Source organism: Phycomyces blakesleeanus (assembly GCF_001638985.1).
Source record: "Phycomyces blakesleeanus NRRL 1555(-) unplaced genomic scaffold PHYBLscaffold_8, whole genome shotgun sequence".
Lineage (NCBI taxonomy): Eukaryota > Fungi > Mucoromycota > Mucoromycetes > Mucorales > Phycomycetaceae > Phycomyces > Phycomyces blakesleeanus.
The window spans coordinates 459,449-482,712 of record NW_017265141.1 but is presented as its reverse complement, the minus strand read 5'-3'; the positions used below and the strand labels follow the sequence as shown (position 1 = coordinate 482,712).

Genomic DNA, 23,264 nt, shown 5'->3' with positions numbered 1-23,264 from the left:
AGGGGGCAGTGAAAGAGATTTTTGTTCTATAAAGAATTATAGAAAAGAGATCATTACTATTAATATTTTCTATAAAATAAAATATATAAAAAAAAGGTGACAATAATCATAATTATAATAATATGCAAAGGACCTTCTTTGTACTTTTTATCATTACTACGATTTATTGGTGCAAATCAAGAATATTTTCTATTATTGTTTTAGCTTTTAATCAATCAGTCACAGTTTGACATGAACCTTCAAAATATATACATATATATAAGCATTACGCCACAGAGGAAAATCACTTCAATATATGCAAGTCTTCTTATATTTCATTCATTCATTGATCGATTGATTGATTGATTACATGTCTAGGCCTTTATATTTTTTTTTATTATTCCGCCCATATTGAGTGTAACGGGGTCGGGGCCTCACGGTGGGGTCTTTAATTATTTTTGTTGCTATGATACTCTCTCTTTTTTTTTTCTTTTTCTTTAAAACACCTTGTAGAAATGTAGGTTGTTTCAAAAATTACCCAGTATATATACACACATATCATGTGGTATATATATATATATATATATATATCTTTTTGTATAATAAACAAATGGCACGGATTGATACACACACAGAACTTTGTTGGGAACAATGAACCAAGCAAACTTCTTTGTGTATCCGATTTTGAAGTCTCTTACTGTGCACAATCAGACCACTCTATAGATTTCCTTCCTGCCTTTATTTATTTTATTTTATTTTATGATCGCACGCACGTTTAAACATTAATCTTAAATAAAAAAAAAATAAAAAAAAAATAGATAAAAATCACACCATGGCCACGACTACAATAATAATCGCGACTAATAACCATAGCAATAAATCAATCAATTTGTGATATTATATATCACTTAAATTATTTTACCGATCTATTACTAGTCTAAAGAAATGATAAAATGATCATATAATCTTTCCAAGATTCTTTTAAAGGCTAAAATAAATATGTAATTTATAAAATTCATTATATTTATATTATATAATATAATATAATATAATAATTAATACTAATGATATTTGGCTTTGGTGCTCGCAATTAACAAACATCAAAGATACCAATACTAATCTCACTCGATGACCAAAAAAAAAGAAAAAGTAACAAATTCGAATCCCCCCTTCCTTCCTTCCCTTTTTATTTTATTTTATAGTTATTTCTCCCATTAATACATGTGTATTACAACAATCTTATCTATATCAAAGAAACACACAAACCAACCCAGCATTTTTTATTTTATTTTATTTAGAAAACGAACCCCGTCTTTTATCTCTCTTTGTGCTTGTGCTTGTGCTTGTGCTTGTGGCTGTGCTTATGAATGTTATACATTGTGTATACTTGCTTTTTATTTTTCATTTTTTAACTATTTAAATCTAATCTGTTCTTTATGTCAAAATCAGTTTTGTTTCAAATCTATCAAGAATCTTTTGATTATCTTTTATAAATATAATTATATATGCATGTGTTTTAATCGCAGATAGAATATATATATACATATATTATAATAGTGATAATCAAAAATAAAGAATTATAATTGGTTGACAGACTGCTTAACTGTGGTTCTTATGGAAGAGAAAGAGGGAGGGGAAAAGGAGGAGAGGAAGAGAGAATTCTTTCTTTCTTTCTTTCTTTGAACATTGATAAAAATAATTAAATATAATTTCTTATGTCTAAAAAAAAAGATACAAGAACACCAGGTAAATATGGTCAACTATGTTATGTTTTACTGTGGCTTGAAATGATTATTTTGCTGTTTTATAAAGTGTCTGGTATTATATTTGGTCTGTGGTAAAATATTATATCCACTCGGAAAGAACACGTCAAAATGATCTTTTCTTTTTCCTTTTTCTTTTGTTCTTGAATGTTATCCCAAAAATATATATATATATATTGTATGGGGTGCGACAGGTATCGGTGGTGAGATTAAGGACCATCATTATCATCATCATAATCAAGTTTTATTTATATATAAAAACAAGTATATATTTACTATTCAATAAATGTCAAATATTAACTCTATATAAAAAAAAAGTAAATCCTTTTTTTTGCCTTTTGAAAATATGTAATACTAGTTAATTCACGCTAATGTATATATATATTCAAGTTCATAAATATTACACTTTGTACAAACGAAAATAAAAACGGGAAAAAAATAGCCCCGAAAAATTGCTTATATGGGATGGAAACGTTTCAATAATAATTAGCAAGAAATTATTTAATAGCAAAAACAAAATGTAATAAAAAAAACACATTTCCTTATGGAGAAAATCTAGTTTTTTTTTGACAAGCTGTGCTAGTAAAAGAAGCACACATAAACGCACGCATAATTAATTCAGATACAAACATGAGAATCGCACAAGCAAGTAGTCTTGATGTAGTAAGAAGAACTCTAGGAATTTTCTTTTGTGTACTAGTAATCTACTTTAAGCCCATAACTTACCGGTCCAGGCGCGACACCAATCCGTTTGGAAATGGTTATTTTTTGGCAGGAATCTCTTACACATGATCAACGCGGGGAGACATAGAGATTTTTTTTAAAAAAAAAAAGAGAGAGAGAAATGAAGAGCGAAAGAAAAAGGAGTGGGGACCCAGCTCTATGTTAATTATCCGAATTACAGCCAACGGTAGTTGGATGTCCATTCTATGTGATATATCATGTTCACAACTACAGTTATACTTTATTTAAAGAAAGGAATACTTTTAAAGGCTCCTATAGATTCTTTAAAAAAGAATGCGTTTAGAATAATGGTCTGTAATAATTCCTTAACATATGGACTCCTTGCTTATATATACGCATGTATGTGGTTTATAAGCTGTAGCACTCTGGTTGCTCTATTAAGCTATTTATACAGTAAAACAAAGAAAATAAGTCGCATTTTTAAGAGCTCCTGACCGTTATGAGCCAACTTTTTTTTCCCCAAAAAAAACCGCACAGAAAACCACTCTTAGGCTATTAACCCATTAAACATTCTGACACTATTCTTTTTTTATAATGCATACTCAACTTTTTGTTTAAATATATAAAAAAAGCTGTGAAAAGATTTTATCCCAAAAATGCACCTTATTTTCTCGAATCATGCGACTTACAATTGTGCTTTACTGTATTTTATTCTTTATCTAGTATGAAATGTGGGGATTGTCTTTTTTTTTTTTTTTTAAAAAAAAAGGTTAAAAATTATTAGAAAGTTATGAGGGTACTCAATCATAAACGAAAGAACAATTAGTGTGGACGTGCTAAAAAGTTCAAAAGAAAAAAAAAGATGTTCAAAATTAGTTTAAATACATATTAGATAGAAATGAAGTGGACATAGTACCATCTCTTCCATCAAAAATTATGGTCTTCTTCTCAACCCAAGTGGCAATGGAAGAATAACCTAACCAGTCAGAGCCATTTGAACCTTTTAGTCTGTCTACACCAATCGTATTAAATTCGTAGCTTTGCATCCTGCAGTCCTCAATCATGCCTTGAGATCATTGACTAATAAAATAAATTTGAAACATCCGTACATTTTTATTTTGAGTACCCCTTATAGATTCGTACAATTCTTTTTCGCATCACTAAAGTAATTTATGTCCAATAATATGTTTTTGTAGTTTTAATATTTGGTGTGGACAGACTAAAAGTTCAAAAAAGGGTAAAAAAAGAGCAAAACTTTAAGTCATATCATTGGGCGAGAGTTTTAATTAATTTTACCCCTTTTTTGCCCTTTTTTTTGGAGGTTCAAAAAAAGGGCAAAAAAAGGGCAAATTTTTTAATCGACTCTAATTAGCTAGTTGTCTTCCATTGCCACTAAGATTGAGAAGAGAAGAATTTTTTTATGGAGAAGATATCCCATATGATGAGAGGTCTAGAAAAACTCGCAATAAAAGGTTCTCACTTAATGACAGAGACGGGATTATGCACAATTTTATCTAATATGTATTTTGAACTAATTCTGAACTTTTTTTTAAAAAAAACGGTATGGACAGTCATAAATTAGTCTGATTGACTAAGTTCTGGATGAAGTTGTTTTACCCTTTTTTTGCACTTTTTTTGAACTTTTAGTCTGTCCACACCAATTGTTCGCAGGTTCACGATTGAGTACCCCCTAATAAGAATACTTGTAGTTTTGAAACACGTAATATTTTATTTTCTCAAAGAAAATATTCTCCGTCTAAATATTACTTATAAATATATATGGTCTCTCGCAGGGAGAATGTTTCGGTCTTTAAAGCTATTATTCTATTTTTGAAAATATACTTCTAAAAATGGAAGATTATTCTGCTATCGATTGCGCTTCTTCACTATGCATTCCCATCCCGTTAGCACCTTACATATGACGCAGCGCTTATATGATTGAATTAACCTGACATTTAACTATATATGGTGGACTAACAGCAAAAAAATATTTCTTTAAATAAAATATCTCTTCCATTTATACTTTTTATCTTTCAAAAATATGAGTTCTCAAAACTGTATGGATATACACAGACATATACATCTATATAACCTACCTTTACAATTATAGCATCATATACTAATATAACAGTATATAGTCCTCAATAGCTGCAGAAAATACAAAACCTGAAAATGTGATAATGTTGGTGATAATCCATCGTCTCTTCAAATTATTGTCAACTGGCTTGTTGAAGAAGCAAACTACAATTGCTGGGAATGTAGTGGTCCCGGAGGCAAGACTAAAGCAGCTCTTTGCTCCGAGATCAAAGCGATCATGTTCGAGAATGGCATTACCAACCGGAGCAACAGTAGCATTCGTGACAAGATCCAGTACTTGCATGACAAGTTCAGAAAAACCAGTAATTATGTCAATGGAGTAAAGCAAAGGATGTTGGACGATCTACACGAAGACGGCCTGTCTGAAGATGAAGCTATTAAGGAATTTGAAAGTATGCTTATAAACTTAATTTATATATTAGCGACAGAGAGAGAAAATCTTCTAACTTATGACTCTTCCTTTCCGGTTTTCTGCTACTGTTTGAAGGGAATGTAAAATTTAAATTCCGTTATTACTATGATCTCAAGGGTGTAATGGGTAGCAGCCCATTAATTACATCTTCATTCTCAATGTCTAATTGCAATGGCATTGAGGGTGCTCAGGTGGATTAGTTGACTAGACATAATAGAATGGCGGAACAGAAGGCACTGAACAACTATTTGTGGTCCAAAGAGTTTTTTGCACTTTCTCAAAATCCCCAAAGACCTCCAAAACGTGCTCGAAGAACTGTAGAACCGAGAATTCTCGAGATCATAGAAGAGCCGACCAGAGCGAATCATCGAAATTCTGATTATATGCAACAGAAACTCAAATATGAAAAGGAGTTTAATGAGAGACAGCTGTGTGAACAAATGAAAATACACCAGAGTCGGATGGATCACCAGAAGGCTGTACACGATGACAATATTCTGATCGAAAATAAAAGGTTGGAAATCGAAGCTAAAATAGTGGAGAACAATCTTTTACAGACCAAGATTCAGTACATGCAGAAGTTGGAGGATTCGGGACTATCCAAAGAGCAGATCGCAAACCACTTGAGTAAAATGCTTTAATTAAATGTCTATATCTCCTTATTAACAAGCGTTTTTAATATATATATATATATATATATATATATTTATATGTGTCATTTTGTATTAAATAAATATTCAGAGGGCTTTTGATTTTTTTTTATTTGATTTGTTTTGTTATACCCTAAAGGTATTTAGGGTTGATTTAGGGTTAGTATCTCAATAATAGGGAAAAGTAGATACTGAGGAGGGGAGGTTATTTTTCTTACACTACCATAAAAATGAATTAAAATTCCAATTCATCACGATCGTCTAAAACATATATATATATATGAAGGTACTCAGTAAGGTTGTTCAAACAAAATCTTATGCGAGTCTTCGCTAATGATAAAATCTTGTAGTTGAGGTCACCAAAAGGCAAAAGTACAAAATTCGCACAAAATTCGTAGATTTCTATAGCATTTATAGAATAAGCTTTTGCACATTTTGATTTCTTCTTTGAGCCCATCTGCATCTAGGTTCTCGAGGAAGCCAAGTGTTCTTTCCTTTGACTCAAGATCTGGCAATACATTGCCACCCTTGTGTATGTATCTATTGGCTTGAAGAGTTTGTTCAAGCTCCTTCAGCGTAGCCATCTGCTCCAATTTTACATTAACTTCCTCGTCGATGACTTTTAAAATACCTTTAATAAGCTCGTATGAACTTGCTGATAAAGGCTCTACCAGTGTTTTTTTTTTCTTTCTTCGCGATAAATTCACTGATTTCACGCGATTTCTTCAAGGTATCAATTGTTTGTTGCTTTGCAATGTATTTTTGCATATAATATTGAGAGAAAATAGTGTTATATTAATTTATTAATAATTTATTCTATGATTTATTAAGAAGAAAAATAAAAACATTTTTATGTTGCATATAAAAAAAAAAGTAACGATTCAGCCAGTCAGAGAGCCGTACGTTTTTTGTTCGTCGCTATTACACTTTTAGCCCAATAATATTGTTTTCTGAATTTAAAAGTTGTTCGAACAACTTGACTGAGTACCCCCTACGTTTTTTGCTTTTCGCTATTACAATTATAGTCCAATAATATTGAGCTCTGAACTTAAAAATTGCTCGAGCAACTTGACTGAGTACCCCCTACGTACACTTTTTTACAAGTCGAGATTATTTATATTTTAGATTAATACTAGCCAATCATTTTGACTATTAAAGCCCAGAATTATGAGAATTGAAAGTTTGAGGAATAGTCAAGCCCTTTGAATTCCCCTTAATAATTAATGATCTAGTAATGAAATTAAATTTATAACTTTTATTCTTCTAAATTTTTTTATGAGTTTTTTTTTTCTTCTCTTCTTAAAAGAAAAACAATGCGCGATATTTTTTGCGCTTTTTTTTAAGAAAGAAAAACAGGGGAAAAAATCAATACATGTAATAATAATAACTTTTTTTTTTTTTTTTTTTTTAGAACCATGAAGAAATCCAGGACATTGTTGATTGAGACTCTGATTCTTCCAGGACAGAAGAAGGACTGACAGTAGTAGCAGAATCAGTAGCAGCAACAGGAGTCGACTCTTCTTCGACCTTTTCAACAGCCTTTTCGACAACCTTTTCACCAACAGACTCTGGCTTGCCCTGTTCTTCTTTTTCGTCGTCGTCGTCATCGATTTCATCGCCGTAAACGTCAGGATGTCTACGGAAACAGTCCTGCATGTTCTTGAACTTTTCTACGCAATCGACACCCTTTGGTTCAGCCTCGGAGTAGACAAAGCAACTGAATGCAGCCTTGAAGTCATCACCACAAGGGCCATTTGCCATACCACCCAAACCTTTTTTTTTTAATAGAAAAAGAAAAGAATATATATATTTTATTATTTTGATTATTATTATAATTGCATATATATATATATATATATATATATATAATAATTTTTTTTTTTGGTTTTAGTGTTTAATTCCACATGCGAGCATACAGATTTTATTATTTAACATTATTATTGTTGGTTTTGGTAATTAAGGCATAAATTGACACATAATTATATACCAAACGAAAGCAAAGATATATAATTATAAAGTTGTTACAAAGGTACAATAATAAAATAAAAAAAATTAAAGAGAGAAACTCACATGGGCAATCCCAGTTGATTTCACCGGTTTCGGGATCGTATGCTGCTGCCTGATCATTCTCTTCTGGGGTATCGACGGGCTTAACGGGTTCAACGGGAGTTTGGCTTTCGACGTATTCCTTGTCGACGAACAAGACTGTGTCTTTTCCTTCCTTTGTTCCAAATGACATGATATTATTAATTTAACAAAAGAGTATATATATATATATATATAAAGAGGGAGAGAGAGGATGTTTAATAAAAGTGACAGGTTCGTTCGTTGGTTGGTTGCGCAGGTGGGTAAAAATAAATAAATAAAATAAAATTGACAGCAAAGATATATATATTATATAGTAGATAGCCAGATAGATAGATAGATGGGGGAAGGGGAAGGGGGAGGTCGTGACTGCTGTTTAATGACTATCTTTCTTCTTTTTTTTTTTCTTTTCTGTCTTTGTTCTGAACTAAATTCGAGATTGCTGACTCAGCCAATCATTGATTTATAGTGATAATGATAGTATTAGTAATAAGCAAATAAATAAATAAATATAAAAAAGGATTCAGAATGATTTATGTATTTATGTAACATATATAGTTTTTTTTTAAGTAGACAGACATATATTGAAAATGAGATAGCTTTATGAGTGTGAGTGAGTGAGTGTGTTTGTTTTTTTTTTTATTATTATTAAAATTAAAATTATAATTATAATTAAAATTAAAATTAAAATTAAAAATATTATTAAGAAAATATATAAATATGATTTTATTTTCTGTAAATGCGTGCAAGCATGCATAATCAGATAAAGTTGAATATGAGAGTATGTGTGAGAGTGTTGTATGTGAGAATGGGAGGAGTGAGAGTGCGTGAGAGTGTGGTGCATACATGTATGTATAATAAAAATAAAAAATAAGAAAAAAAAAGCCAAGGATTTCAATATCCTTGGATGCAAAAATAATAGTAATAGTGATGGTAATAAAGACTTGAATGCTTGGTGTGAATAAAATAAGTAAGTGGTAATTGTAAAATTGAAATTGAAATTGAAATATATGTACGGGTAAATGATAAATGATAAATAAGGAGAAAACAGATTAATAGTAAAATAAGATAAGATAAAATGAAATGAAATGAAATGAAAAATGATAGAAATGAAACATAGGTTTTGTTTTTGGGATTTTTTTTGTGTTAAAATAATAACAGTAGTAGTAATATATATATATATAAAAGAGGGAGGAAGAGGAGAAAAATGAAGAGGAGGAGGAAGAGGAGGAAGAGGAGGAGAGATTAATAAGGTCATGAAAGTATAAAGAAAATATGCAAAAATATGTGTGTGTGTGTGTGTTTTGTGAGAGCTTTTTGGTAGTGAAAGTGAAGGTTGAATATGTGAGAGATGAAAATGAAATGTGGATGAAATGAATTGAATTGAAATGAAATAAATAAATAAATATATATATATAAAAAAAAGGGAAATGTTCATAAAAATATAATAATAAAATAAAAGATTACTTACTTTTTTAAGTGAAAGGGTGTATTTTTTTTGAGTGCTGAATATTAAAAAGAAAAGAAAAGGAAGATCAGAAAGCAAAATACGATGAAGCTTAAAAAAAAAACAGTGAAAGATAATGAAACATGCGACAATAATAATAATAATAATATGTGAAGAAGAATTAAGGAAGATCCCAAGTTATTAATAATAATAATAGTAGTAGTAATAGTAGTAGTAATAGTAATAGCAAAAATCAATAAAGAAAAAAAAGAAAGAAATGCTTGTTGTGGGGTTTGCTTTGGTTTGTCATTGAATTTTTGTTGTGCTTGTGGTGTATCGTGAGTATGTGATTTTTTGTTCTTGTTGTTGTTGTTGTTGTTGAGTGAATGTTGCAAAAAAAAGTCTTTTGTTATTGTCGATTATGCTGATGCTGATGCTGATGCAGATGATGAAAATGAAGATGATAATAATGGTGGCATTTTTTGGTCTTGTTTCTTTATAATTTTTTTTGTGGGTGTATCGAGTTGGTGGTCTGGTTGCTTAGAAGTCTGCGAGCCATGGGTGGGTAAGGATTTGGTGGATCGAGGGTCGTTTTGCGGGTGATATTTCAAGCATAGACTTAACCAAATGCATGCATTTCTCTGATACATTGATCTTGGGTTGAGCAAATCGACCGGTGAGTGTCATGTGGGGGCCATGGAAGGGAACCTCGCCAAACAGAATTGTGTAAAGAAGCACGCCAAGGGACCAGACCTCGGCAGGCTCGGCAAGATACGGCTGGCATTGTAGGATTTCGGGAGATGCAAAGGATACAGTTCCATAGAACTTTGTGAACAAGCACGGTCTGTTATCTCCATAGTGACGAGGCAGGATCACGGCCGAACCGAAATCAATCAGCTTGACCTGGTAGTTTCTGTCAATCACAATATTCTCGTCTTTGATGTCCCGGTGGCAGATTCCCAGTTTGTCCAGTTGTGCCACACAGCTTGCAATCTGTCGGAAGATGTTCTTTGCTAGAGGCTCATCAAAGTTCTGATGCTGCTCAATGCACTCAAATAGATCACAAGACGAGCGACGGCCAAAGATGGCATCTGGCTGATATCCTGCTACGCCAGCAGAGTCAAATGAGAGGATACTAGAGTCGTCAGAGTGATGCGAGAAGGTGGGTGAGTGAGCAAATGATGCTGGTGGTGTTGTTGGGGGTGTCATCATTGGGTTGGCAATTGATGATATATTGTTCATGTTGGTATTAGTGGTTGGGGCCCACTCACTGCCATGGAGTTCCATGACAAGATAGAAGAAGCTGTCATCCTGATAAGAGTCGATATATTGGATCATATTAGGATGGCGAACATGCTTGAGCACATAGATTTCCATTGGGATGGGACCCATCTGGCGATCTCTAATCCAGGCACTGGCCGGCACTTTGTCACGGAAGATAAACTTGACTGCACGCTCGATCCCGGTATAGCGTTCGTATGCAGACAGAACAAAGCCAAATCCACCGCTGCCGAGTTCCTGACCGAGCGCATACTTTTCAAGAAAGTCGGGTGCTAAACGACGGTTTCGAAGGTACTGGGATGAAAGTGTTTCCTGAACGGTTTGACGGGGTGTAGAAGGCGGTGATGGCATTGAGATTGGCATTGACTGGGGTTCGTAGAAAGAAAGAGGTTGAGTTGATATTGGAGGCAAGACTGGTCTTGGAATACTACGGGAGTTGTATAGTTGGATAGGTGTGGAAGTCATGATGATATTATGGTTATTATTGTTGAATTTGTTGTTGTTGTTCTTATTATAATTATTAGTGCAGTTGCAGTTGCAGTTGCAGTTGAAGTTGAAGCTGAAGTTGTTGGTTTTGTTGATTTGAGATAAGCAATTAAGTTAAAGAAGATGCAAATCAAACTTATTGTCGGTTTTTATATATACGATTTTTTTTTTTTTTTTAGATTTATTTATTTATTTGGATTTAATTATTTCTATACAACTAACTTAAAAATATTAGGACTTATTGAAATATTTAAAATGTGTTTAAACGGGGGGGGATTCTTGTGCGTGTGTGTGCGTGTGTAAGTTTGTAAGTTTGTAAGAGTAGGAGTTAGAGGAGAAAGATCAGGAAAACTAAAATAAAATAAAATAAAATAAAATAAAATAAAAAAGATACCCAGTCAAATAGAGAGACACAGAGAGTTTGATAGATAAAAAAAATTCCTTTCTCTCTTTTGGTTGAAGATCAACAGGAGAAGTATCATTGAATAGAATAGGTATTCAGACACCCATATAAATTCAAATTCAAATTCAAATTCAAATTCAAATTCAAATGTTTTGCTATATCTAATTATTTCAAATAGGGGTTTAGGTTAATAGAGATACATAAGATACATAGGTACATATATAGATATTAATATATTCATATATGATTTGTGTATAAATATATCGTTTAAAGTCAGACTTCAAATAAAGTCTTCATGACCATGACTTTTTTAAATGTCATAATACAATGAGGATTAAAATCGAGAATACATAACTACCTAAAATAAAGGATCCTCTCTCTCTATACAATAGATAGCCAAACAGATAACAACTCCTTTGATCTGGAATAAACCACCACACGAACATTAGACAAACCTTTTTTTTTATAGCTTATTACATACATACATACATACATACATATATATATATATATATTTCTAAAATAAACCCGTCGATTTATCATCCTCTACTACCAAACACTACTTGTACTTTGGCCTTCTATACCTCCCCAATAATCTCCCTCTTTACATAAATAAATACATACATTTATGTATTTATACATATTTGTGTACTTTGCGTCTATATGTCTTTATCTATACTTCTTTGATACAATACACTTTTTAATATATATTTATATCTTGTAGCCACTCCCTTTTTATTGTGTACATTATATAATAACAACCGTTGTCTGTTTTTTTTTCTCAAGATATTTGTTCAATTTTGGTAATTAAAATTAAAATTATATATAAATATAAAATGTATTTTTATCTACTAAATAAGTCTTATTAACAGATCAATAGACAAGCAATAAATTAGTACCAACGATAAGTTTTTTTTTTCATTGGTTACATAAGAAACTGATATATATATATTTAGAATAACAATAATGGCAGCAATTATAGTAATTATAACTGTAACTGTAATTTTAATTGTAATTGTAATTGTAACAGTGACATTGATAATATTGATAAAACTGATAATTTTTTTATTCGTAAAGATAAGAAAGATAACAATGATAATAAGTCAACAATCGATTAAAATGATTAGTTCTCAAGTTCCTTCATCTTGCTGCAGTAGTTCTTGATAACATCAACTGTCGAATCCTTGTCATACACACCATACCAGCCCCTCGGTTCGTGTGGTGGATCTATCAACAATAATTCAAACAAGGGAGAAGATTAATAATTTTTTAAAAAAAATGAGCAGAAATCATAGTAATAATTATATAAAAGTATATGCGTATGTGTGGGTACGAGAGTCAATTAGTGAGTTAATGAACAATCGAGCAATTGAGAGAAAGAGAAAGAGAGAATTATTGTGCGTGCGTGCTTGTGTGTGTGTGTGTACACGATGTATTTACTAAAAATGGAACATATCCGAGTATAAAAGCTGTCTTACCACCAAGCCAGACCATGCCATGCGAGTTGGGTTGATCTGTTGATCGGCCAATACCACTGTAAGCCCAGAAATTTGATCCCGAAAAGCTCTTGTTCTTTGCAAGACTGTAAATTTGGTCGTAGATTGCTTTGTAGTACGTGTCCTTGTGGCTCGTGGTGGTTGAAGGGTCATATTTGTACTTTAACGAGCCAGGGTTCTTCCAAGCGTCACGGGCCATGCCAAATTCTTCCATGACAATCGGCTTTGAGATCTTGTCAGCCCAGCCAGCTCTGGAAATCGTATAGTCATGGACATACTCCAGAGCACTATCCAAGCCCTTGGGATCACTTGCATTGTAGACACCCCAGCTACCAAAATGAAAATGAAAATGAAAATGAAAATGAAAATGAAAATAAAAATAGATATAAATGTCAGATAATGAACCAAATTAAATCAATCAATCAATCAATTAATATAAAAATAAAAATGAAAGCAGAAGCAAAGGTAATCAATATATTCCAATCGATCTTCGTCTTCTTCGTCTTCTTCATCGTCTCCACACGCGTAAATCACCAATAATGTGCACACAAGCACAAGCACACATTATGAAGGTGTGGGTGTATTTACGATGTAAAGCGTGTACAAAAATAACCATGCGAAATATTGCCAAAAAAGGCAAATAAAAAATGAGAAAAAAAATAAAGAAAGGGAATAGGTGGATAGAGAGGAGAGAAGGAAATAAAGGAGAGAGAAAAAATGATAGCTTGAATGGGGGTGTGGAGGGGGAGGAAGGGAGTTGGGGGGGATGAAAGGAGGTAAGAAATATATATATAAAAAGAATAATTTTATGGACAAAAATGTATGTACTTATATATGTGTGTGTGTGTATCCATGGTTATTGTATAACATGGAAACGAGAATAGGGATTTTGTATACAAATGTACACAGATAAAATCATAAAATCGCTTGTCAACTTACTTTTCAACCCAGCAATGGCATGTGCAATAGTCAACACTTTCTGGTGTGTGGGCATTCATAAAATCGAATTCGTCTACTTTACTTTCGATGCCAGTCGTCGTGAGTTGAAGGGGTGCACCTTTCTTGATCACATCGGCAGTTTGTTTATACCACCATGCAGGGCCCAACTGAGGCTCATTTGCAATCTGCCATGACATGATCACAGGATCCTCACGGTACAGCTTTCCGTTGATTGTATTGCGGCGAGACTGGACTGTCTTGATGTGCTGTTGATACATCGCATTGGCTTTGTGGCTTACACTGCTATCGTTGTAGAACCGTGCCGAAAAGTCGGTAAATATACCCCACTTGTCGTCTGCGTCAGGATAAGGAATGGTTTGGTTGTTGGTTACCCAGGCAATATATTGAGAGAATCTAAAATAAAGAAATAGTTGATATACTTTACATCAACACACAGACACCAAATAATAAAAAACAGTAGTAGTCATGGCAACAGTCCAAAACTTACCCTCCACTCCAATGCCAAAAGTTGTTCAATGTCACTATTAATATAATATAACAAATAAATAAATACTATTATATTAGCCACTATGGCCTTTGTGTATGTGCGTGGTATATATGTTGGTTTGTTTGTTTGTTTGTTTGTTTGAAGGAACAAGAATAAGAAAATTAAACTTACTAACAGCCGTCATATTGTAACGACCCATGGTGTCCAGAAGATAGTCCAAACCAACAAAGATGGCTTCGTTGTATTTTCCTGGAGCTGGCATGAGAGACGGACGCATACGATAGGGCTGGTCATCTGGACCCTCAGAAGCAGCCATGACACGGAGATTGTTAATACCCATAGATGCCATTTGTTTTATTTCCTTTGTCAAACGATCACGGTCGCCACCATTGCACTTGTCTGCTCCCAAATTCATGCCTTGCCAGTAATTGGCTCCAGCAATAAGATAGGGTTTTCCAAGACGAGTGAACCCCTGGCCGTCAACCTTCACAAACTCGTCAGTAGAACCAGACCCATGGTGACTGTGGTCGTGGCTTTCACCGGTGTTTTTGCTGCTATCATGGTTACTGGCTGGAGATCCTTCAACAGCCATCAATAGTCCCACCGATAAGGCAAGAGTATAATAAAGAAAAGGCCCTGTTCGCATCAGAAACCAAAAATAGAAATATGAGAAGTAGGGTTGAGATTCCCAAATAGAGAACTAAAGTAGAAAAAGAAAAAGGAGATTAAGATTAAGATTAAGATTAAGGTGAAAGTGAAGGTGAAGGTGGATGTATATGTGAATGTGGAGATATATGTAGATGAAAATGAAGATGAAGATGAAGATTAAGATGTGGAGGTGGAGGTAGAGCTGTAGGTTGTTTTTGTTGCTCTTGTTGTTGTTTTTTTTTCCCTACTTTTTTTTTTAGTTGATTTCAATTTTACAGCCTATATATATATATAACAATAATAAATAAATACGGTACATATCAGATATTCTCCAATAATTACCAAGGTTTATCAGTTCTTAAAGATGTCATGCTTGGTGTAGCAAAATTAATCTTCCCAGATACCACTGGGAAATTTTATATGGGGTATGTCTACCCCGCTGGGAATCCAAATATTTTGTAATACATCTCACAGTTGCTTAATAAGAAGTAAAATAAATCAAACTAGAAATTAACCCTTTCAAAGTCCAGATCTTTTTTTTTTTTTTTTAAAAAAAAAAAGTTGATCTATTAGAACTGATACTGATACTGATACTGATATTGGTATTCGATACTGATATTTGATATTTGATATTTGATATTTGATTTATGATATTCACTCCTTAATAAGACAATTTACAATATACAAAGGGGAAAATAATATAAAATATAAAATATATTATTATTATTATTATATTTCTAAAAGTAATATTAAACAAAAACTGCTACAGTTATTGTAAAGTTCCCTTTGGTCTTTTGGCAAGCGTCTCCTGTGAAATTCATAAAACCGAAGTTTCGGCCAGTTGTACTTTTACGATAAACTACAACTAGATCTTAAAGTTTATCAATACTAATTATTATTATTATAATAATAATAATAATAATAATAATAATAAGAACTTCAACTCCTTTATTTTATTTTTTGTGTTCTTTGCTGTCGAGCTAACATAGTCTGGAAGTATTAGACAAAAGGAGTGTATGTGTGTAGGTAGGTGCCTTGGCAGATTGGAAGTATGGGTAGGCTCGGTTCTAACCTATGTTACCTATCATACTACATTTATGCTAGAATGAAATTTCTACTTGTCACAAGAAAATGTAACTGTTATCATCATTTAAATCTTTCGACATTTGGAACCAGCATCAACTGTAACACATATTTAGTCGGTTTTATTAAGAGTTAAATTGGAAGACAGTAAAGGTTCCCGGAAATCTCCCAGTTAAGGGTTTCTGTTTTGGAACTTTGACTCTCTTGACTTTGTGGTTGATTATGATATTAATATTAATATTAATATATTGTGAGCAGTTCCATGGAAGAAATTGTATTATGTAATTGGGTTCATTAGTTAATTCGAGTTGTACATGATCACTAATGTTAGATTTGTAGTTTTTCTGTGATATTCAAAGCATAATAATGATAATTACAATAATAAGATGAATTCTTTGCTGAATAATTATTTCGTATGTCCATTCCGACCAAGCCATACTAAATTCAACAGAGAATGGGAAGAATTTATTATAGAATAAATGTTTTTTCCACTAAAAATGTGTAGACATCACACATCATTACAGCCATCTCCAGTGCTTTGAAATTTTAGACAAAAAGTGGATGGGGCCATCTCACCCGAGTGAACCCATTAGCTTAGAAAAATAAAAATAAGGAAAAGAGAGTTTTGTGCATAAGGAATCTCTAATTGAACAAGGTTTCCTTTACTTCTAAAGAAGCTCCTTTTAATGACAGAAATTTGTCTCTCATTTTATGTGCCTATTAAGGTCGGTTTATTCAGGATGAGTCTGTCTAATCGAATACATGACTCACACCAGAAAATAGTAACATTCATCCCCCCCTTCCTTCCTTCCTTCCTTTGTTTCTCCTAGACCTTTTATCGGTAATCGGGCTCTATTCCAGATCCATAAGAATTGAGTAACCATTCTACAAACCTCGCCCCCTTTTGCCTCCTGTGAATCAATTTCAGCTTTGCTTTGCTTTGCTTTGCTTTGCTTTGCTTTGCTTTGCTTTGCCTTGGGTTGCAATGCTGTATTTTGCTCTGGCTTCCCTTTTTTGGTACACAAGCTTTGCCCTAAAGAAGGGTAAATTTGACGGATCAAAGTAAACTTTGTCCAAATAAAACACATTATAACCATTATCATTATCATCAACATTAATATTAACATTATTATAATTATTATTTCTACAAATGAGCAACATATTAATTATTCTGTACTCACAATTTCTATATATATATATATATATATATATATTTACACACACACACACACACACATACACACACTCTGACTTATACATTTGATTTACTCCTGCAAATAATTTGATCTGTATTCATTTGTTTTCTTTATAGTACTGGGTTGGAAGGAAACATTATTGAGTTCATGTTTGATAGAGCACTCCCAGATTTCCTGACATTTATTTATATATAACAACATTCTTAATATACGATATAGTGTGAGAGTACAATATAAATGTGTGTCGATTATACAACATTAACATAGCCCGTATACAAAATAGCCACTCTATCCATTGATCTGTTGATCTATTGATCTATTGATCTATCTATCTATGTAGCCACTTTATGTTAATCTTTAAATAATCAATGCGCGCATTATAATTATAATAATGGTCAGAGACCTTTTTGTATGACACTTTGTGAGAATCAAATGCAATAAAATAATAATATAAATAAATATCAATACGCTAGATCCGGACACTTGAGACTTTTTGAGAAACAAGGTTTTGAACTGGTTTGAGGTCCACTGTTTGATAAAAGCGCGACACTCGTTTATTTATTTTTATTTTTATTTATAACTGTTGATCCTGATCTTGATTTTATAGCTGTAGTTGTTGATATAAACCCATCGATGGAAATTATGTTCTCCCTGGTCCTGAATATCGGAATAAGAAAGAACGAACGAACGAAAGAACAAAAGAAAGAAAGAAAAGAAAAGAAGCAAAGAAGCAAGGAAGAGAGTTCAAGTCTTGTCAATAGTATTCAGGTTTATTGTTGGTTGACAAACAGATCGTAGCTTAATATTACGCAAATGAATTAGTCGAGCCAACTAGGTCATTTGATCAGAATGTCTTGAAATTTTATCTGATTTTCTACGTATAATTACATTACATTACATTACATTAAAGCACAAGCATTTGTATATCAATACAAGCACATATACACATTAAATTTAAGATGTAAGAAAGTCCTGACAAACAGCTAAGCATATATCTATCGACATTTCCTAAAAAAAAAAAAACCTACATTACATAATTGCATTATATCCAAGGTTGCATTATTTTGTGGCGATGCAGCTTCTTCTACAAGAAGAAACCGTGCACTTGCATTACTTTAATAAGAAGCAATTGTCAACCCAACCACAATTTGTTTAAAGATCTACAGAATAACTTTTATTATGTATATACAAGATGTGGCAGACTATCTGTGGCGATTGTATGCTACCAAAATAAGAAATTTAGTTTTCATTAGGACCACAAAGCCTTTTTCTTTTTTTGGTAAAAAAAAAAAAAAAGAATTATGTTAATATTATAACAATTTCAGCCTCTCATTGTTCTTTTATTTGTTCATTTGTTAATTTATTTATTTTTTGTAATGAAGAAACAAACCATCTTTTTAAATTAACTGTGTCGATCAGCCAATAATGGAAAAGCATAAAACTATTGGTGAATTAGCATCCTGTCTATTCGAAATTCGCCTCTTTCTTTACTTGAAACATCTAGATAGTTCGGAAAAACCACAAACTTCTTTAATATCAATATCATTTTCTATTGTTAAAGACGTCGATTTACTCTATATATATATATATATATATTGTATTTTCTTTTCTAAGAGTAACCATCATTAGTACCTATAAGTTGATAGATATACTATTTGTTATTTATATAAGCTACATTGTTACAAATAAAGATATATGACGATGTAGATGTATAGTAAAAGGGTTAAAGGTCTTTCTTTCTTTCTCAGTAGTGTCAAGTCGTTCCGGACAATGCCGAAATAAACAGGATTGTCTAGACGGTCTAAACAATATATATATATCATTGAATAAATAAATAAATAAATAAATAACAATTTACAAACTTTGAAAAGGATAGAAGAAGGGGAGCTCAAGTGAAGTAAAGGAAAGGGAAGAGAAAGAGGGGTACAAAGAGAGAGAAGGAGAGAGAGAGATAAGTAGAGAGATGAGGGGTAAAGGTGGGGTTATGCAGTAAGAAGTGCCCATATATCTTACAAAACCTGATCTTCACACACCAGAAACGATTGCTTTGAAATCGGTCAGCATTAGATTGACAATCTTTGTGGTTTTAAGGCTGATGATCGTCCACCCCTATACCCCTACCTTTTTTCCTTTCAAACTACACTTACACCTACACCTACACACCTACACACACTTACGTACATACAGAGAGAGAGAGAAAGAAATAAAACTCCTATTTGACTATTCTACAACGCACAGACCTCTGCTGTACTCTTGAAGAAAGTAAACGTAAACGTAAAAGAAGACCCGACACACTATATGCATACATACATACATACATACATACATATATATATATAAATTATTGGTGTGTAGTATGTATAGTGTACAGATAATATATTTGTCTATTTGCCTATCTAATCCATTTTTGTAAGTTTTGATCGAATTTAAGAAAATCTATCAAACAAAGGAACTAGATTGTAAAAAAAAAATTCAGGAGTAAATTTTAGCATTTTCTCGCTTTCTCTATATTTTCTTCTTCTTTTTTCCTATCTACTTGTTTTAAGAAACACAGATAATATATATATTTATACATATATGAGAGTCTATTAAGATTAATTACACCATTTCTTTTTTAAACATCTAATATCAAATCGATTCCTCAAAGATCACGCATATATAATGAATTCTAATATACAGATATTGAATTTTTTTTTTTTTTTTTTTTTAAAAATCCTCCTTGAAAAAAATAAAAATAAAGCCAATTGGTAATACAACAAATTACCCATTAAATAATTATGCATTTGTGATTCCAGATTATGTAGAATGTACAAAAAAGCAAAGTGAATTTTCTTTATAAAGATTCACCAAAGCTTCACTTATAGTGCTTTATTATTATTTTTTTCTTTAAAAAAAAAAGAAAAAGAAGGGATTTTTATCAGAGCGAGTTATTGAAATGCAGTTGTATAATAAAGTGAAATAAAAATAAAAATAAAAATAAAATAATAAAATAATAAAAAAAAAAGTAAAGCGAAATAAAATAAAATGAAAGAAATAAGCAAAGTTATTGGATTTTGGATTTGTTAGTGCGAAACAAAATCGTAATCAAAAAACCAAAAAAAAAACCCCCCAAGTATTGCCCTTGTCTTTTTTTTTGATGTTGTTCTTGTTCTTCCTCTTCTTCTTTTCCCTTTTTTTTTTGATCCTTTATTCACCGTTTAGTTCATGGCCTCTACCATCTTGTTGATATCATCTCCCTCCTGGTCAACACCTTCTGACTTGTCCATGATCTCCTTCAATCTTCTCTGGCGCCATCCCTTAACTGGGCTAGAGAGCTTGAATGGGAAGAGGAACTTGTTGACGGCATCAAAGTGTTCTCCAACATTAACAATCTCGTGAATCATATCTTCCAAACAGATGATGTTCTGCTTTCCAAGGGCCTCCTCTACCATGGCGTTGTCTGAAATAGCAGTGCGCTTTCCCTTGACCTTTGCATAACCACGCTTGATCAACAAATCACGGACTGTCTTGAGAGTAGGCTCACCAAACACAACATAGGGCTCAATGGCCTGGAGCATAGGTGCAGACTTTTCGTTGAGCTTGACAAAAACACCGGTGTTGAGACTTGTCAGGCGCAATTTTTGGAATGCTTTGCGGACAGAGGGGTGGAGGGTAGGGGTGGACTTGTGGCGGAGGACAAAGAGCAACTTGTTCTCGTCAGGCACAGCACGACTCTGCTTGGCCTTTACACGCTGGCGGCGAAGACGGGTAGTCTCACGCTCGAGATCTCGGTTGGTGCGGATAAACTGATCGATACGCTTGAAGACTGTCTTGGAATCTTTCTTGCCCTGTTTACGGACCTCAGCACGCTTTCGTGCATTCTCAATGGCTTTCTTCTCATTGATCTTTCTCTTCTTCAAGAGGTTCTCGGGAACATAGATGGGGTTGGCAATGTTGGGTGTGCTAATTAAAAAAAGTAATCAAATGAAATCATTAATTAGCTTTCTGTACTATTTCTTTAATTGAATATTGAGCACATGGTAATGCAGTATCTTCAAAGTATTTATGTCCTTAATGTATAAGTATATACAAAACAAGAAGCAGTAATCCACATGTTCCTCAAGTAAATTATATAATCTTATTGTTGATTTGGAAAGTTTTTTTTTTTTTTTCTGCTGAAATAAGTTGAATCCCCCTCTTTGACAGATCCAAGCGATCTCAACCCTTACACAGTTTCCCTCTCTACAGAAACTACTTTGCTCTAGACTGCACAAAATAAAATAAAATATAAAATAAAATAATAAGGATTCTATACTTACTTGTCGGCCATGATGAGGTGTGTTAAAGGATAGGGGATTGCTAACGAAAATTTTCTTTTTTTTTTTTACTTCTTTTTTTGTCTTTCTTCCCTTTCACTTTTTTTTTGTGGAATAGACTCCGGGAGTAGAGCACGTGATACCAGCCACCGAGGTATTTTGCATGGAAAACTAATTCAAAAAAAAAGAGAAAAGGTGTATGATAAATTTAACTTTCTCAAAACTTGAAGCAGTCACGAATCATCCGGACTCTCCGGATTTGCCTCTGTCCGGTACATTTTATTTTTACTGTGCAATCGGGCATAAGTATCATGTTCTTGGATTTGTTTCAATTTCTTTAATTTTTTTATTATATATGGAATAATTATTTAACCTCCGATAATTATAGGAAAAAGGTTGTGAACCTAAAGATTGGATGCTTTTGGGATCACATGACTTTTCATTTTAGGCAAGACTATTCAAGTACCGTCTATTGGAGCCATTAAACTGTTTCAATTTCTTGAAAAAGTTAAATTTTGTAATAAATCTACCCGGACACCCAAACTTTGAAGGTATAGAACCTTTTATTTAGAGCAATTCACGAAATTCTGTTCGACAAAAATATTAAGATTACTCCACCCTATAGTTACGCTGAGTAGTTTATTATTAAAATGATTTTTACAAAAGTTATTAGCTTTTAAAAGCTACCCTTATATATAGATAGCTATCTCAGATTGCACCATTCACAATTGATCACTATTTCTTCTGTCTACACAGAATATTAGTTTCAGTAGTCTATAATACTAGTCACCAAGATGTAGGATAAAAAAAGCATTGTTCACTTTGATATCATTATCATTATTTGCTCATCTTGTATTACAACCATTACTCCTCCCATAATTCCACTTTTCTCTCTCTATGGCATATTTTTTTGCGAACACAAGAAGAGAAAAAGACTTGACCACGCGGCTCATTCTCTCTGCCTCTCTCTTTCTCTGACACAATTCATAGGCCAATATATCTATAGTTTCTGTTTTATTAGACTACAAATTTGAACAAGATTTGTAGTCTCTTGTTGCCATCTTTGAGTTATTTGTCTAAACGCCGATTACAGTACTTCTTTAATAGGGAAGTATATTTCTAAAACAAGAAACAATTTTTAATGAAGAAAATCACAATTTATTGGATGAGATATTTCCAAGTGGTCCAATAAAGTACTTGCTTAGATTATAATTATCATTATTGTTATATCTCATTTTAATAAATATAACAGTAGTCTTGAAAGCATGGATTTTGATTTACAAGAAAAGATAAATGATAGTGTTATAGTAGTCTTAATTTCTTATGAATTACACACTATATATTGTGCGCCATTAGTTTTAAAAATAAAAGATAAAAAGATATTTAAAATCATTAAGTAGCGTATATTATATTATAACAAACATATAAATTAAATTAAATTAAATTAAATGAAATGAAATTAAATGAAATTAACTTAGATTAGATTAAAATAGAAAGAAATAGTGTTAAAAGAAAACAAGACAGCAAATACAAACTAATTTAAAGATCAATAGATTCTGTGTGTTTATGTATATATATTATCTTGTCTTGTTGTATGGAATTATCCGGCTTGATCTGATATTGAAGTTTTGATAATTTTTGCTTGCTTGCTGCTGCTGCTGCTGGTTGACTTGACCTAGCCAAATCCTTAAAGCCTAACGCCGATTATATTTTGCATCATTTCTTTCTTTGGTTTTCTTTTTCTTTCTTTCCCACTGAATGGGCGTTGATATGACCCTTATTTTCCAAAAAGAAAAAGAAAATTTGTAGTAA

At 32.5% G+C, this 23,264-nt stretch overlaps 6 protein-coding genes across 6 annotated transcripts; 1 reads left to right on the top strand and 5 right to left on the bottom strand.

Moving 5' to 3' along the window:
* Positions 1-4,276: 4,276 nt before the first annotated feature.
* On the top strand, positions 4,277-5,576 carry PHYBLDRAFT_144122 (hypothetical protein; the record flags this gene model as incomplete). The annotated part of the gene is made up of 4 exons (XM_018431142.1): positions 4,277-4,329; positions 4,689-4,915; positions 5,011-5,126; positions 5,166-5,576. The coding sequence occupies 4 exons, from the start codon at positions 4,277-4,279 to the stop codon at positions 5,574-5,576; spliced, it is 807 nt and encodes a 268-aa protein (XP_018292797.1).
* Positions 5,577-5,941: 365 nt separating this feature from the next.
* Positions 5,942-6,353, bottom strand: PHYBLDRAFT_167104 (hypothetical protein; the record flags this gene model as incomplete). Its single annotated transcript, XM_018435564.1, has 2 exons — positions 5,942-6,204; positions 6,257-6,353. 2 exons carry the CDS (start codon positions 6,351-6,353, stop codon positions 5,942-5,944), a joined length of 360 nt encoding a protein of 119 aa, XP_018292796.1.
* Positions 6,354-6,821: 468 nt separating this feature from the next.
* PHYBLDRAFT_186544 (hypothetical protein) lies at positions 6,822-7,924 on the bottom strand. The gene is made up of 2 exons (XM_018439255.1): positions 7,656-7,924; positions 6,822-7,357 (listed from the first exon to the last, which is right to left on the bottom strand). The coding sequence occupies exons 1-2, from the start codon at positions 7,822-7,824 to the stop codon at positions 6,993-6,995; spliced, it is 534 nt and encodes a 177-aa protein (XP_018292795.1). The 5' UTR covers positions 7,825-7,924; the 3' UTR covers positions 6,822-6,992.
* A 1,703-nt stretch (positions 7,925-9,627) lies between these two features.
* Positions 9,628-10,749, bottom strand: PHYBLDRAFT_132906 (hypothetical protein; the record flags this gene model as incomplete). Its single annotated transcript, XM_018429532.1, has 2 exons — positions 9,628-10,212; positions 10,408-10,749. The coding sequence occupies 2 exons, from the start codon at positions 10,747-10,749 to the stop codon at positions 9,658-9,660; spliced, it is 897 nt and encodes a 298-aa protein (XP_018292794.1). The 3' UTR covers positions 9,628-9,657.
* A 1,575-nt stretch (positions 10,750-12,324) lies between these two features.
* Positions 12,325-15,122, bottom strand: PHYBLDRAFT_124133 (glycoside hydrolase family 5 protein). The gene is made up of 5 exons (XM_018428974.1): positions 14,402-15,122; positions 14,231-14,264; positions 13,723-14,136; positions 12,766-13,112; positions 12,325-12,514 (listed from the first exon to the last, which is right to left on the bottom strand). Exons 1-5 carry the CDS (start codon positions 14,874-14,876, stop codon positions 12,411-12,413), a joined length of 1,374 nt encoding a protein of 457 aa, XP_018292793.1. The 5' UTR covers positions 14,877-15,122; the 3' UTR covers positions 12,325-12,410.
* Positions 15,123-19,959: 4,837 nt separating this feature from the next.
* On the bottom strand, positions 19,960-21,483 carry PHYBLDRAFT_132902 (hypothetical protein). Its single transcript, XM_018429531.1, has 2 exons — positions 21,456-21,483; positions 19,960-21,099 (listed from the first exon to the last, which is right to left on the bottom strand). Exons 1-2 carry the CDS (start codon positions 21,464-21,466, stop codon positions 20,355-20,357), a joined length of 756 nt encoding a protein of 251 aa, XP_018292792.1. The 5' UTR covers positions 21,467-21,483; the 3' UTR covers positions 19,960-20,354.
* Positions 21,484-23,264: the final 1,781 nt, after the last annotated feature.